We start from the raw sequence: 15,000 nt of genomic DNA, 5'->3' as shown, positions 1-15,000 counted from the left end.
CTGTCCATTCCTGCTGAAATGTACATAACATCAAAAGCGTTTGTCCTGCAATAATTAGCTAGCTGACTACGACTCGCGTGGGCTACCATGCATTATACAATAAACCCTCCCGTACCCTGAAGGACAGCTGGGATGGGTTCCTGCCACACGCAACCCTAAAGAGGTGCAGTAAAAAATAGATGTGTGGATTAAAATGTCTGAGAATGTGTCATTATTCATTACTTATCGTGTTAAGAAATCAAAAGAGCCACATCTGGCTCATGAGCCACAGCTTCCTGACCCCTGGCCTAGAGCAAGGGACAGAGAGTGTGTGGGAGTGGGAGGACCAGGCATACCCAAACGGTACAGGGGACGACCACGAGGGACGACCACGAGGGACGAAGCTGTCCCATCATGTACAGTCCTCATGTATATGGAACTGAACTGGTAACCAGTGCAAATGTTTCACCATGGGAGTCCTGTGTTCCCATAGTGTGGTGGAGTTAAGAAGCCCCACAGACAAATTCTGCACATGCAGCGGGTTCGTATGCCTGGAGGCAGGGAGAGACGGAGCTGCAGTAATTCAGTCTAGAAGTCATAAATTCATGGATAAGCATCTCAGTTACTGGGTGTGAAAGAAGGGAACGCAATCTCAAAATGTTAAGATGAAAGAAAATCAGTCTTGGGCAACATTTCTAATGTTGCAATCAGCAGACATAGAGGGATCTCAAATGAAGGAGCATTATGACCCTCAGTCAAGGAGGACGAGAGATTTACTGCATGCTGTCAAGCTTTCTTAAAGGTAGCAGGAGAAATGATTAGCTTTGCCTATGATTTATCATAGTTCAAACCCTATATATGTAGCATATGTAGAAGGCGGTGTTCCTCTTAAGGTGTTCCTCATTACACTGTGTTCCAAATTATTATGCAAAATAATATGTGTTTAGGAGTGATACGGTAAGAATTTTTCTGTTTGTCAGTTAAACCCATTGATGGTGATGTGTGTCGGGGCTCTTTATATCACTGAAAGCAATTGCAGACACCTGTGCTAATTAGTTTGGCAGGTGTGTCCAATTAAAGGCAAGACTACTTAAGAAGGCTGTCCCCCATTATTAAACATCCTACATTTTCAGCCAAAATGGGAAAGAAAAAGGCTGTCTGCTGCTGAGAAGCAACAAATTGTGGCGTGTTTAGGTCAAGGCATGACTACAATCAACATTGCCAAGACACTTCATTGGGATCATTGCACAATCAAGAAGTATGTAGCTGATTCAGAGCACACGTGTGCGTGCTGATAAGGGAAAATTGTGGACTCTTTCCAACAGGCAATTATGTCAGGTTAAAAGAGCAGCTGCACAAATGCCTTTTCATAGCAGCAGACGAGTTTTTGAAGCTGCTGCTGCCACCAACGTCCCCCGAACAACAAGATGCAGGGTCCTTCAGAGATTTGCAGCTGTGTGTAAGCAGTGTCGACCTCCTCTATCCACTGCACACAAGCAGAAATGGCTCCAGTGGGCCAAACAATACATGAAGACTGACTTCAAAACTGTTCTGTTCACCGATGAGTGCCGTGCATTGCTCGATGGTCCAGATGGATGGAGTGGTGGATGGCTGGTTGATGGACACCCCATTCAAACAAGGCTACAGCGCCAACAAGGAGGAGGTGGAGTAATGTTTTGGGCTGGAATGATGGGGAGAAAGATTGTTGGCCCCTTTAGGATATCTGAAGGGGTAAAGATGACCTCCATAATGTATGTGGAGTTTCCCAATCAGCACTTCCTGCCATGGTTCAAGAAGAAGAACCATGCATTCCGCATTTTCATGCATGATAATGCACTGTCTCATAGTGCAAAGAACACATTTGCATATCTGGCTGCTATGGACATAAAAGGGGACAAACGTATGGTGTGGCCCCCATGCTCCCCTGACCTCAACCCTATTGAGAACCTCTGGAGCATCATCAAAAGGAGTGTCTATGATGGCGGGAGGCAGTTCACATCTAAGCAACAGTTCTGGGAGGGTATTCTGTCCTCACGCAAAACAATAGACGCAGATACCATCCAAAACCTGACAAATTCAATGGACAAGAGAGTTCAGAAGCTCCTTTTGAACAAGGGGTCCTGTGTGCAAATGTAACATCACCTAGAATAGAGTTTTGACTTGAAAACTGTTTTATTTCAGTTTGTAATAACCTGCTAATGCTTATAATTTCACAATTTTTTTGTTCATTATAAAAATGAAAAGGTTGAAAACTGCTGTGCATAATAATTTGGAACATGCATTTTAGGCGTTTTATTTTTATTTTTTAATATACTGATATCATTGACAGTTTGTTCAAAAACCTTTCAATTGTACTCTAATAGTTGACGACTGGAAAATTACAATGACTGCAATTCATATAGGTAATTTTGGAAAATCTGAGAAAATATGACTTGCATAATAATTTGGAACACAGTGTAGTGTTCATGGTGCACTCTATATCGCAGACACTGTGGATACCTGCGATCTGTTTCCTTAGAGACTCGATCTCGTCCTTGAGGCCACGGATCTCCAGCTCTCTGTGAGCAGAGGCAGGGGTGTCTGTGCCGGAGTGCTGGAGAGCCTGCACGGTCTTGGTGGATTCTGAGGGGCAGCACGCGTGGAAGATGAGTGAAGAAGGAATGACATCAAGGAAACTAAACCAAAATTACACTCTCAAAACATCAAAACACAGCACGGCTCAGGAAACCCCTCTACTGCCATCATGAGTAACATTTCACTGCAGATTTATAGGTGAGACGTGGGCTGCAATGTGGGTTACGTCTGTGTGTGTGTGTGTGTGAGACGGAACCCGGACCCTGCAGCTTGCGGCTCAGCTCCAGCCTCTCCTGCTCCAGGCGGCGGATCCTGCGCTCGTAGGCCTCCGTGGCCAGGCTGTCCTCCAGGCTGCGCTGGGTGCACACGTCCATCTGCACGGGTGGCCCCGACTCCCGCAGGCGGCCCCGGTCCGATAGCGTGCTGCGGGGGACACGGTCACAGGGCTCGCTCACACCGCCCAACACACGCCGGGCCTCCCTTATACGCCCCACTCAGCCGCTCTTTAGTGCTCGGCTGCCGTTATAGTTCATCACTGTACTGTAACGTCCTGTAAAACCACATCACCCCTCAGTGTCTCTTTGCTAAATGCCACTGTACCATTCTGGCAGGAAGGAGAGCATGTCACCTTGACATAACGCATACATATACACATTCTTGCAGTGTTGATGTCGTTTTGTTCAGAACTAATCTAAGGAGTTTGTGCTGGTTCATGAGCACAACATCATGTGGTTTTTCCATAACGTAATGGGCACTCATTAAAAAAAAAAAAGTGTGTGTGTGTGTGTATGTGGTTAGGAGGATGTGTGTGGTTAGGAAGGTGTGTGTGTGTGTGTGTGTGTGTGGGGTTAGGAGGATGTGTGTGGTTAGGAAGGTGTGTGTGTGTGTGTGTGTGTGTGTGTGTGTGTGTGTGTGTGTGTGGGTTAGGAGGATGCCTTCCAGCATCAGCCGTCCCAACGCTGCCAGGTCCCCACAGTGAACAGTGCACAGGGCAAACTGTGTCTAGGCCATAATATCATCCCTCTGATTCATCAGTCTCGTGGCTGTCTATGACGAATGAAGTGGTCAGTTTAATGGCTCAGTTCGCTTTCAGCAATCCTTCCCATATCACTCTATCCTTTTAAATAAGCACTAATCTGTGTTTAATTTGGGGTTACATTTAGGAAAATCTCCTCATTCAAGTGGTATTGCCAACAAAGACTGAGCTGACAGAAGAATCCAGGGGCTGGAGTTAGTTGAGAGGTTACAGCTCACCACTGGCTGGTGTAGGTGAAGCCCACAAAAGGGAGATGATGTCCAGAGAAGGCTGCTATAGAGGGCGGGGGCATCGCCTCCTGGACACCGAAACACAACTTAAATTAGCTCCAATATGCGTAGCAGTGCAGAAAAATATTTGGTAAAGTAGCGACACAATAACAACAACGTGACTTTGTTCAGATTCCGCATCACGATAAACATTCACGAATTGTAATAGCACGCTTTCAAAACAGACTGAGTAAAAACCAACTCACCGTGTTCTTGAGGCAGTCGTCCTCTACGTCGAAGTTGGAGGTGTCGGAGGGGCTGCTGACCTCGGGGATGTAGGGGGCGTCGCAGGTGCGGATGTTGTCCCAGTCGATGCCGCAGAAGAAGGAGTGCTGCTTGAAGTCGTCGATGCCGTTCTGGCCCAGCCGGTGCTCCCTGCTGCAGATGAGACGGCGGATCAGGTCCTTGGCGGTCTCGGACACCTCCGTCACGTGGGCCGGGAACTGGAACCGCTCCTGCACAAACGGCAACAGTCTGTCTGACTGGATAGACTGGGACACGGAACCACTTCAGGATATGATGAGTGTTTTAGGAATGCGCTTCTCTTCTACGGATCACACGTCGCCATAATCCCCTGTGACTCAACCTTAGTCTATTGTCTTTAGTCATTGTCAAATAATGGCCCTTTATATGATGTGAATAATAGCGAGAGAAAAAGGATTTTGATTTCTGTGTGGTGGAGTGTCCAATATCATGAGCGTTCCCCCCCACCCCCCATGATAAATCCTTACCTTGTGGTTCATGATCTTGCCATAAGTCTCCACCAGGGACTCAGCATAGAAGGGTGTTTCTCCATACAGCATTTCATACATGCACACGCCCAGGGACCACCAGTCACACTCGGGCCCATATTTGCCTTTGCCGTCCTCCATGGCCTGTAGGATCTCAGGGGAGATGTAGTCGGGTGTGCCCACCGCCACAGAGGACTGGACCTAGACGACACCACAGTACAACATGAGTTTTGACAAAAGAGCCCCAATGAAACCATCAGACCACTGAGCCCCAGGGCCAACTCCGCCTCAGACGGTGTAGTGCACCTTCAACATGAATTTCATAGTACTGGATACTTCAGAATCGTATATTATCCTTTAGTAATGTTTTAGGCCCGAGAATGGGCACTAAACCTTCAAGAATGACAGGACAGGACCAGCAAGGTTGTTAAAACCCTGCGTGATGGAGGCAGGATTGCAGAGAATGGAATGGGGCCAGTTACTTAACACTGGGCATTAACAGTGCTGAGAGCTGTAGGATCTTGCGGTTTACTGAGACAGCCCTCTGACGCCAGGCCTTCACCAACAACAAGAAGAAAACTAACAAAGGCTCCTGCGTCCAAGGGCACCTCTGACTGGATTTTTACCCGAAAGTCAGATGTTGACATGGGCAGACGAACAGAAGGTCTCAGTGTGAGCTTGAAGCCATCAGTGGTCAGGAATGCCTCTCTGTTCCACCGAGAGTCCTCACAGTACAGCGCGGACGTGTTGATGCACAGTGGTCCGCGCTCTGATCTGGAGGAGACCGGTGGAACCATGCCCATGTCCCTTTGGTGAAGACAACATAAACGGTCAGCTAGGCCTGTGAGCTGGGAGGAGGGGACGTGCTGGAGCAGGACGGGGTACTGGAGCTCCCCGTCCAAGCATTAGGAAGCTAGGGGTGGAAGGAAGCTGGTGAAGCCTGCAGAAGGTGTGGGCAGCTGCAAGAACTTGTGGAAGTGAGGTGGCAAACCAGCCGTTTTTCTGTAGGCTCAATATGCCGCCTTAGGCGCGCGCACACACACAGGCACTCGCACACACAAACGGCTTTAAAAAGCACACACGTGTGAGCATGCCAAGACCGACGTGTGAACTCACACTCGTCTTGTCGAAGGATGGGGGGGTGTCCTGTGGCGCTGTCTGAGATGTGCCAGGAAACAGCAGCAAACCCCGGTTAAGGCCCATCAAACACACACTCACACTCTCCCATTTCACTACACACTCCACAACTGTCCACAGGAGGTAGACGACTTACATGATCAGCCCCGCTGTTCTGTAGGCCCTCTCTTCCACACACTGAGCCAAACAATTATTTATGGCATATGAATGAATGACATGCCATATATATTTTTCACATCTGTCTTGATAATCTGTCATTGCTGAGACGTGTTTAAAATAAGTCTGTGTTTTGCTTTGAATCTCAGATTTGATCTTCTCTCAGCATTGCATCATCCTGTTTTATTTTCCAACAGCAATGTTGTACTCAACAAAAGTTATATACACATACACAATTCTTTTTGTCTGTTTAATTTTATTATTATTATAAAAAAAAAAAATTATCCTAATGTGGTCTACAACATGTCGACACACGTCCCCTTAGATCAGAGAGAAAGGAGACACGGATACCCATCATGCGGCCAGGATGTATCCAAGAATGACATTATTAACGACTGTTCCCTGTACAGGGCTGCTTCAGGAGTCAGGCCGGGTCAGAAGCAGAGCCACGCCCCCTTACCGTTCCGTCCTCCATGAGTTTAAGGCAGGAGCCAAAATCAGCCAGTCGGATGTGCCCGTTCGCATCCAGCAGAATGTTGTCTGGCTTAATGTCCCTGTAAGAGAGAAGAAAGCTCAGTACTCCAACATGATACAGCTAAGAAATCACACACAACTTCTTACAAATTCCTACTGAATTATCAATAAAAACAGACCTCTTAACTGTCATGAATGATTAATTCAGGTGACTCTCTCCAAAGTCATCTATGTTCTGGGTACGCTGGCATAGGAAAACATTTCTCACATGATAGGAAGCCTTAACTGTCCTCCAACAACAACACACGCTTATAAGAGCCCATATCAACACACAGAGTCCACAAACTCTAGGACAGCCGGTATGGGGCAATACCAACATCCCATGAGAACTGCACAGCTGCACAGTCAAGCCCAGAGGCAAGCAGCACCAAGGACTCCCGCTCAAGGTGTCAGGGGCCTGTGGCTCCATTACATGGCTTCCTGTAGGTGAGAGCGGCCCCTCTGTAAAATCCAGTCCAGCAGACCTCCCCACCCGTACTGGCACAGCCTGTGAGCCCTTTACAGTGTGAGACAGGAACTAAAACTGGAAACACTGGTTGAGGTATTTAACTAGTGTCTGGGGTACCAACGACTTATTTGCAATTTAATATGTGATGGCTGTTAACAGCACATTCTTCACACTTTACAACTTTCAAATGACGACAGTAGGGCACTTCCGACAGACTACCAGACTACAGAGCTTAAAGACATTTGGCCAAAGCAACATGGGCCGTGTGACAGAGGACTGGGGCAGGTAAAACAGGTGCTGTGGCTGCTGAGAAGGGAGGGGGTCGTGACACGGGGGTCAGGCCTCTTCCATCTGTAGGCCTGTTTGACCCCCAACTCTGGCTGCTGTGCTCGACCTTCATTTCTCACACACACACACACACACACACACACACACACACACACACACACACACGCATGCACCCACCTGATGTCATCGATGTACTGATGAAGAAAAAAAAAACAAACAAAGAATGGAAGAAGGAAGACTCCAAATTAAAGTTTAAAGAAGAAAAAAATGTAATGTTTGGGCTCTTGATCGACTATCAAAACGAACTGGACATAAAAAATGCTGTACAAAAGCCATTGCTTCTCCTATAAATGTGTTTCGTGCAGAGAGAGAAAAAAGAAAGAAAGAGAGTGTTTGTGTGTGTGTGTGTGTGTGTGTGTTTTCATTCATAGTTCCCGCTGACTGTGGTGGCCTGTAAGACCATAAACTGTGCAGTAGTGCAGGACTGCCTCCCCTCACCACATCATTAGACAGTGTTTATTTGTTCCTTCTCCTCTCTCCCTCTCTGCTCTCTCTCTGTGTTTAGAGACATAGAGCTACTGTAGAGAGCTTACTGAGTAGTATTCACATGCTATCCAGAGAGAGAGAGAGAGAGAGAGAGAGAGGGGGGGGGGGAGAGAGAGAGAGAGAGAGAGGGAGAGAGAGCAGGAGCGAGAGAGAGAGAGAGCTCCGTTCATTATCCAGCCTTACAAACAGCAAAGGTTTACACTATGCTACAAGAAATTCAACAAAAGGGGGAATTCCAATTAGTGAAGGTTTTTTAAACTACACAACCATAATTCACTGAAAAATACACCAATACACAAAAATGACTGATCCTTTTGCAGATTTCACCACAACAGTTGAACCAAACCACACCCACACCACCACCACCACCACCATCACTCCCTTGTTACTGCAGGCTGTTTCATGACCAGCAGGCCCAACTATGGCATTAACCGTCATACGTGCAGTCCACAATCTAACGGCTGGCTGCACCACACTGCTACCAAAATAAGACAAGCACCTTTCCAGATAAAACCACATTAATTATTAATAAACCTAGAACTGTGTTAGGGTTGCTAAACCGACTCTGACCCCTTCATTCCACGCTGACCACAAACTGCTGAAACACCATCAACACCTCAGCACTCCAGCAGGGGGCAGCTCTATCTCAAACACAGAGAGCCAAGGAAGGTGGGGGGTGTTTATAAAAGTCAGCATCACATCTCTCTCTGGTCAGCAGGTGCAACACTACCCCCCTCATCTTGGTGGAGGAGTCAGTGTTTTCCTCTGGGCTAGAGGGATGTGACAGGGGGCTGGTCCTCCCCACACTGACAGGAAGCAATCTGGCAGTACAGCAATATAAAAATGCTAGAAAGCAGAACATTAAAATATGACAGATGTTGATCTCGTGCCCAGGAGCAGCACAGCCCCACACAGCACTTACAACACAAAACAAAACACACATGCAAAAACAACATGACTCAATAACTACCAAACAAAAAAACACTGCGTCTTATTAGATATGAAGCTCTTTTGTACATATACATTTGCTCATTATTTTATTAGGCAGATTGTGATTACGTATTAACCTGATATGCAATTTAGTGAAAATTGGATGTTGTAATCCACCACTCTAGGCCCCACAGCAGGACCGTGGAATCAGCTGCCTGACTACACCGTGTGTGGCTGCATCAACACTCAACCGCCTTGACCGAAAAAGGATAGGCAGCCTCCACCAGCACCAAACCCCAATAAAGTGATCACAGTGTACCTAGTCAAGTCCTCACACAGAGGGTTCACTTTATTTCATTATCACTGGGCTTGTCCTGAGGTCCATCAACAAGGCGCAACATTTCAGAACTGACTTCAGTCGTGAGGCTAGCAGCACTGTAAATACATAGGCCTACTTCTCTCAGTTGGAGTGGTGTGTAAACACCAGGCAGATGAAACACGGGTCTCCTATGGACTGGAAGCTTCGCCAGACTACAGGACAAGCACAGGGGGAGGAGCTGTGTGACTGACAGCACAGGGGGAGGAGCTGTGTGACTGACAGCACAGGGGGAGGAGCTGTGTGACACAATTGCAAAGGGGTGAATACACATTTGCCCACAGGGAGTGACCCTCTAACCATCCCCCATACACACTCATTCAGGCTGCTTCTGTGGCCTCTACAATAATGGACATTGATGGACATTAACCCTTGTGAGGACCCGCTTTGAACACTGAACAGAGGGCAGTACTGGACTCAAAACATCAATGAATGAACCTGCTTCCCTTCTTCTCCTTTGGCGTCCCTGTTCCCCAGTCCCCTCTCTGGACAGCACTCCTGTGCGGGCCAGGAAGCGCTGGACTGGATCAGGGGCGTGTCAAGGAAGGGGAACACTAACCTGTATGGTCCTGTGGTGCTGGAGAAGGGCATATGAAGAACACGGCCTCAATACGTGTGGCTGCACTTTCATAGCTGATCCTATAATTAGTCATTTGAGGACCACCATCACAGGGATGGACACGCACGAGTGTGTGTGTGTGTGTGTGTGTGTGTGTGAGGCAGCGCCCAGCCCAGCAGCTGCTGGAGGCCAGTCTGGGATCAGGTATCGCAGGTGGGCAGGTGGCTGGACTCAGCAGTGAGGTGGGGGGTGGAGGCACGGACATGGGTGTGGTCAAGGGTCAGTTATTCTGTTGCGCTACCCTCCGTCCTGCACAAACCCCATGGCCCTGGCAGCCAAACCACAGACAGGAAAACAAACAAACAGAGTCTACGTCACGTCTACCAAATCACACAGTACATCAGACCTCACGGCAGACGCTCCTCACTCCCAGACACAGACGACAACAATAAGAACCACGTCCGCTCTCCTCCTCATTGCTGCTTCACGAGACCTATATTCTCAGTCAGAGTGATTCTCAGTGTTGCAGCGGCACGGTCAAGCCCCTCCCCTGTGACTCACTCAGCAGTAAGTGTCCTATTTGTCAATAAAACCAGGCCCTCCTAAATGTTTCATGCAGGTCTAAACATGGCAGCAATGGAGGGACTAAAGTGAGAAGAGGGAGCTCTCAGCTCGGTGCCCGACAGAGGGGCATAAACGCGGGAGGAGGAGGAGGAGGAGGAGGAGGAGGAGGAAGAGAGCAGGCGTGGCACAGACCAGCATCACACGGCACTGCTGAAGCACGTTCCCAAATTTGGCCTTGTCGGGCAGGCGGAGGAGCGGGGCTGAAGCGTGTGGCGTGCGGGAGCATGTAAACACGGGCGCGCTCGTGGCAGCAACACGTGCACAGCGCGGCGGGCTACTGCTGGTGGAGGGCACGGAGGGAGAGGAAAACCAGTGTGAGGACTGGGTGATGACCAGAGACGTCGGGTCAGGGTGAGCACTGGGGCCTCGGAGAGAGGAGGACAAAGGCAGAGGAAGAGAGAAACGAGGGCAGAGAGAGAGAGAGAGAGAGAGAGAGAGAGAGGGAGAGAGAGAGAGGAAAGAGACAGAAAAGGGATAGAGACAGAGACAGGCAAAAAAAAAAAAAAAGATAGAGGAGGCAATTCTGGAGATTTCCAATTAAGGCGTGTGTGCGATTCCTGGCTTGTGACACGACTGGGAGGCGACTGTGGGCTCTTATCGCTTCTGGAGCCCCGCTGTAGTGTTTACAGAGACCGGGCACAGCGCATAAGGACACGCCACTCTCTACCGCACCCAGGCCTGGACCGCACGCTGGCCAGACGGTGCCCAAACACTCCCCACATTCCCAACCAGCACTGGGCCGCGGTGAGCAAGAGCACGAGGGTGAGGACCACCAGACGCAGCAGAGGCACTTTCCCATGGTGAAAGCAAAGTCGGGAGTATGTTTTCGTTGTCGTCGCTGTCGTCGTTTCAACCCTGTAATTTTCTTTAAATCACCAGCAGCTAAACACTTCTGCCCTCCATCATGACCCAGCATTCCCAGTGCCCTTTACCTCCTCCATATGCTGCGTCACTCATAGAATGAGAAGGAAAGAAAGAAAAAAAAACCAAGCCGTCCCCTCCCTCCACAATAATCTTGTTGTGATAATCAGTGATTTTCCAGAACAGCAAAGGAAACACATTCTTCTATGAGCTTTAGAGTGTATCTAAGAGAGGATTTCAGGAGTAGGAATTTTTCATCTCCCAACAGTGTGTACAACTGGCCAAGCTCCAGAGTCCCTTTCCTTTATTTCCAACATACTGGGGGAAAACCCCCCCAGGGAAAACAGAGAGAGAAACAATGGATGACTACAGGACAGAAGAAGGCTAATACCTTTGGAAGACTATGGCACTGTTCTGTGGTGTCCATCTGTCACTGAAGCCACAGGAGGCCTGTAGGCGCCATGGTTGAGCCCCGGTTAACACATCCAGCGCCCTCCCCTCAGTGTCTGCTGACGGGCTCACACACACACACACAGCCACAGATGCCGCATGTGCTCTATCTCCTCTTCTGTAAAAGTCTTGGCTTCCCACTTCCTCCTGATGTGGTCTGTGAGTGATACCACATCCTGTTTCGATTCTGCCTCAATTTCCTCAACAGGTGCTGCTACTTAAACAAATATTTGAACTGTGACTTAGAAAAGGAAAAAAAAAATCACAAATTATCCAATGAAATGTTTCTGCCAGAAACTCAGCTTGCCAAGAACTGAATAAGTCGTCCGTTTTCGCGTCTTCAGCACTTGTGAGGTGAGGTGTAAAAAAGGCTAATGTATGTTTCATAAATGTAATCACAGAGCAAAACACTTCCAATAAATCCAACAATGAAAGAAGACCTTGAGCAATGAACCCCACCTAACTCTGTGTCAAAGAATGAATAATGAAATACAATTGGCACACGTCTGGTTTTCCTAATAACAGTTACTTAATCTCTTGGCTTGTGAAAATGAAAGAGTATACTAGATGCGGGTCATGACGGGTCAGTTCCACTTTATACAGGTTTGTTATAAAGTGGAAATGTAGCTGAATAACTTCAGTGCCTTCTCTGGTCTGGTTTTGAGTATTTACAACAATAACCAAGAATGAAGGTGTTGGATATTGTACACCGTGGGGTAAGGGGGAGGTTTACTAGGAGGGTCAGATCAATATCTGACTGCAGGTCACGAACTAACAAACACATCTCTCCAGTCAATACTTGATTAAAACCACAACACTAGAACCAATTTAAGGGTGGCTAAGTGATCAGGACTTTTCCCACTTAAACTGCATTTCATTTGCAGTGGAGGGAGGTTGGGTTTGTGTGTTCTTTTACATACACGAGAGAGTCAGATCCTGTGATCAAAGCTGTCACCAACATTCTCCACCGTTATTTCATTCATGCAAAAAAAACATCTGCACCTGAATCAACATCAATATGCACTGCACAGACGACGGAGATGAGACAGCTGTCCGCTGAAGCCCACTCCCAATCAGCTAATGACTTTCACTGCACAGGTCATTAACCCTTAATGCATTTCATCAGCTCTTCTTTACCCATGAGCCTCCTCTGGGCTGATCCTGGAACAGTCTGTGAAAGCTCAGGCAGGTTTACCGTCCTCCTGCTCCACTGTTTCCTATGAACAGTGGGGGTCAGGAATGCATGCTGGGCTGGGGGTATGTGTGGTGTGTGTGTGTGTGTGTGTGTGTGTGTGTGTGTGTGTGTGTGTGTATGGGTGGGTGTGTGTGTGTGTGTGTGGGGCTGTACAGGCTGGGACTGTGTGAGTGATGGGTAGGTGTGTGTGTGTGGCTGTGCAGGCTGGGACTGTGTGTGTGTGTGGGGCTGTACAGGCTGGGACTGTGTGTGTGTGTGGGGCTGTACAGGCTGGGACTGTGTGAGTGATGGGTAGGTGTGTGTGTGTGGCTGTGCAGGCTGGGACTGTGTGTGTGTGTGGGGCTGTACAGGCTGGGACTGTGTGAGTGATGGTTAGGTGTAGGGATGCAAATGATTAATCGACTTTCGATTAATTGTCGATCAAGAGGTTAGTCGATCAAAATGTATTAATCACGATTAATCGTTAGAGCGCGCTACTGTAGTAACTTGAACAGAGCGTAAGAACGAGAAGTGAACACGTGTCGCGAAAGACCAGAGTGGAAAATAAAATGAAGCGGGCGAAAAGACGTGCGGTGTGGGACCATTTTGAAGCGGGTTCGGGAAACAAGACAGAAACTGCGTAATCCAGAAAATCCCGATGAGGGAAACTTTATTTTCCACGCAACTCAAACAATAGCACCGTTCTCTCTCCGCTCCCCCAGTGTCACTTAGGACCAAGTGCCTGTCTGTTAGGGAATTCGCTGCGAGGAGTAGTACTCGCTACAATTTCAACATTGTTAATTTAGGCAAAGAAGTCAAATATTCTCTGTGTAATGCGGTATTGAAGTACAACAATTCCACTAGCTCACTCAATTATCATTTGAACACCGTGCAGCTGTCCTGCATATCACCACTGCACCTGGTCAACCTAAAATCACAGCTACACTTGGAAGGCGAGCGTTTTCGAAGCTCGCTACGAATAAAGAAGAGTGAGCTAAAAACAAAGCTAGCTACTGCTACTGCTGTAGCACTTACAACAGATTGTTGGACGGCTCTAACAACAGAAAGTTACATTACCGTGACGTGCCACTACACTGACGAGAACTGGCAGCTAAAATCTGCAGTGCTGATTACGACGAACATGTCGGATAGACACACCGCTGACAATTTAGCTGACAAGCTCAATGATGTTGTGGAGACTTGGGCACTCTCCGGTCCGTGTTACAGCGTGTGTTCACTACAACGCTAGAAACATTGTCCAAGCATAGGCTCAATAATATTCTGTTTGGCTCTCTATTTAATTTCTTTTTTTTGTCTAATGTCTAATGTTTCAAATGCAAGAACGGAGCCAGTCCTTAATTTATTCCTTTTTAAATGAAAGAATGTATTTTGTTATACCATAAAAAATTTCCTAATGCAATTACTTGAGCAATATATAATACAATATACTTATCATAATATAATATATACTTTTTGAACAAAGTGAACCATTTAGCTGATTATTTTTAAAGGCCCTATTGAAACACTGAAATTCAGGTGAAAAACGCCGCTTATCGATTAATCGAAAGTCGATCGATAAGATCAATCAACTAACCGATTAATGAATTAATCGATAATTTGCATCCCTAGTTAGGTGTGTGTGTGTGTGGCAGTGCAGGCTGGGACTGTGTGTGCGTGTGTGTGTGTGTGTGGCTGTGCAGGCTGGGACTGTGTGAGTAATGGGGGTTAGGGTGTGGGTTGGTGTGGTGTGGCTGTGCAGGCTGGGACTGTGTGTGTGTCTGTGTGTGTGTGTGTGTGGCTGTGCAGGCTGGGACTGTGTGAGTAATGGGGGTTAGGGTGTGGGTTGGTGTGTGTGGCTGTGCAGGCTGGGACTGTGTGAGTAATGGGGGTTAGGGTGTGTGTGTGTGTGTGTGTGTGGGCTGTGCAAGCTGGGACTGTGTGAGTAATGGGGGTTAGGGTGTGCGTTGGTGTGTGTGGCTGTGCAGGCTGGGACTGTGTGTGTGTGTGTGTGTGTGGCTGTACAGGCTGGGACTGTGTGAGTAATGGGGGTTAGGGTGTGGGTTGGTGTGTGTGGCTGTGCAGGCTGGGACTGTGTGAGTAATGGGGGTTAGGGTGTGGGTTGGTGTGTGTGGCTGTGCAGGCTGGGACTGTGTGAGTAATGGGGGTTAGGGTGTGGTTGGTGTGTGTGGCTGTGCAGCTGGGACTGTGTGTGTGTGTGTGTGTGTGGCTGTGCAGGCTGGGACTGTGTGAGTAATGGGGTTAGGGTGTGGGTTGGTGTGTGTGGCTGTGCAGGCTGGGACTGTGTGAGTAATGGGGGTTAGGGTGTGG

At 48.0% G+C, this 15,000-nt stretch overlaps 2 protein-coding genes across 2 annotated transcripts in view; one reads left to right on the top strand and one right to left on the bottom strand.

Moving 5' to 3' along the window:
- Window positions 1-6,549, bottom strand: part of LOC143481162 (serine/threonine-protein kinase MRCK alpha-like) — a 26,666-nt gene extending 20,117 nt beyond the window's left edge. Inside the window, exons 1-8 of the mRNA XM_076979097.1 lie at window positions 6,536-6,549; window positions 6,343-6,436; window positions 5,706-5,747; window positions 4,590-4,790; window positions 4,065-4,313; window positions 3,808-3,887; window positions 2,816-2,976; window positions 2,479-2,601 (exon numbers count right to left, since the gene is read on the bottom strand). Of these exons, the coding sequence (XP_076835212.1) occupies window positions 2,479-2,601; window positions 2,816-2,976; window positions 3,808-3,887; window positions 4,065-4,313; window positions 4,590-4,790; window positions 5,706-5,747; window positions 6,343-6,436; window positions 6,536-6,549 (964 nt within the window). The remainder of the gene's footprint in view (window positions 1-2,478; window positions 2,602-2,815; window positions 2,977-3,807; window positions 3,888-4,064; window positions 4,314-4,589; window positions 4,791-5,705; window positions 5,748-6,342; window positions 6,437-6,535) is intronic.
- A 3,641-nt stretch (window positions 6,550-10,190) lies between these two features.
- LOC143481161 (uncharacterized) overlaps window positions 10,191-15,000 on the top strand; it is a 49,293-nt gene continuing 44,483 nt past the window's right edge. The window contains exons 1-3 of the mRNA XM_076979096.1: window positions 10,191-10,213; window positions 10,374-10,538; window positions 10,864-11,005. Coding sequence (XP_076835211.1) covers window positions 10,191-10,213; window positions 10,374-10,538; window positions 10,864-11,005 — 330 coding nt within the window. The remainder of the gene's footprint in view (window positions 10,214-10,373; window positions 10,539-10,863; window positions 11,006-15,000) is intronic.

Source organism: Brachyhypopomus gauderio, chromosome 17 (genome assembly GCF_052324685.1).
Source record: "Brachyhypopomus gauderio isolate BG-103 chromosome 17, BGAUD_0.2, whole genome shotgun sequence".
Taxonomy (NCBI): domain Eukaryota; kingdom Metazoa; phylum Chordata; class Actinopteri; order Gymnotiformes; family Hypopomidae; genus Brachyhypopomus; species Brachyhypopomus gauderio.
The sequence above is the reverse complement of the archived record's forward strand: the minus strand, read 5'-3'. Positions and strand labels throughout refer to the sequence as shown.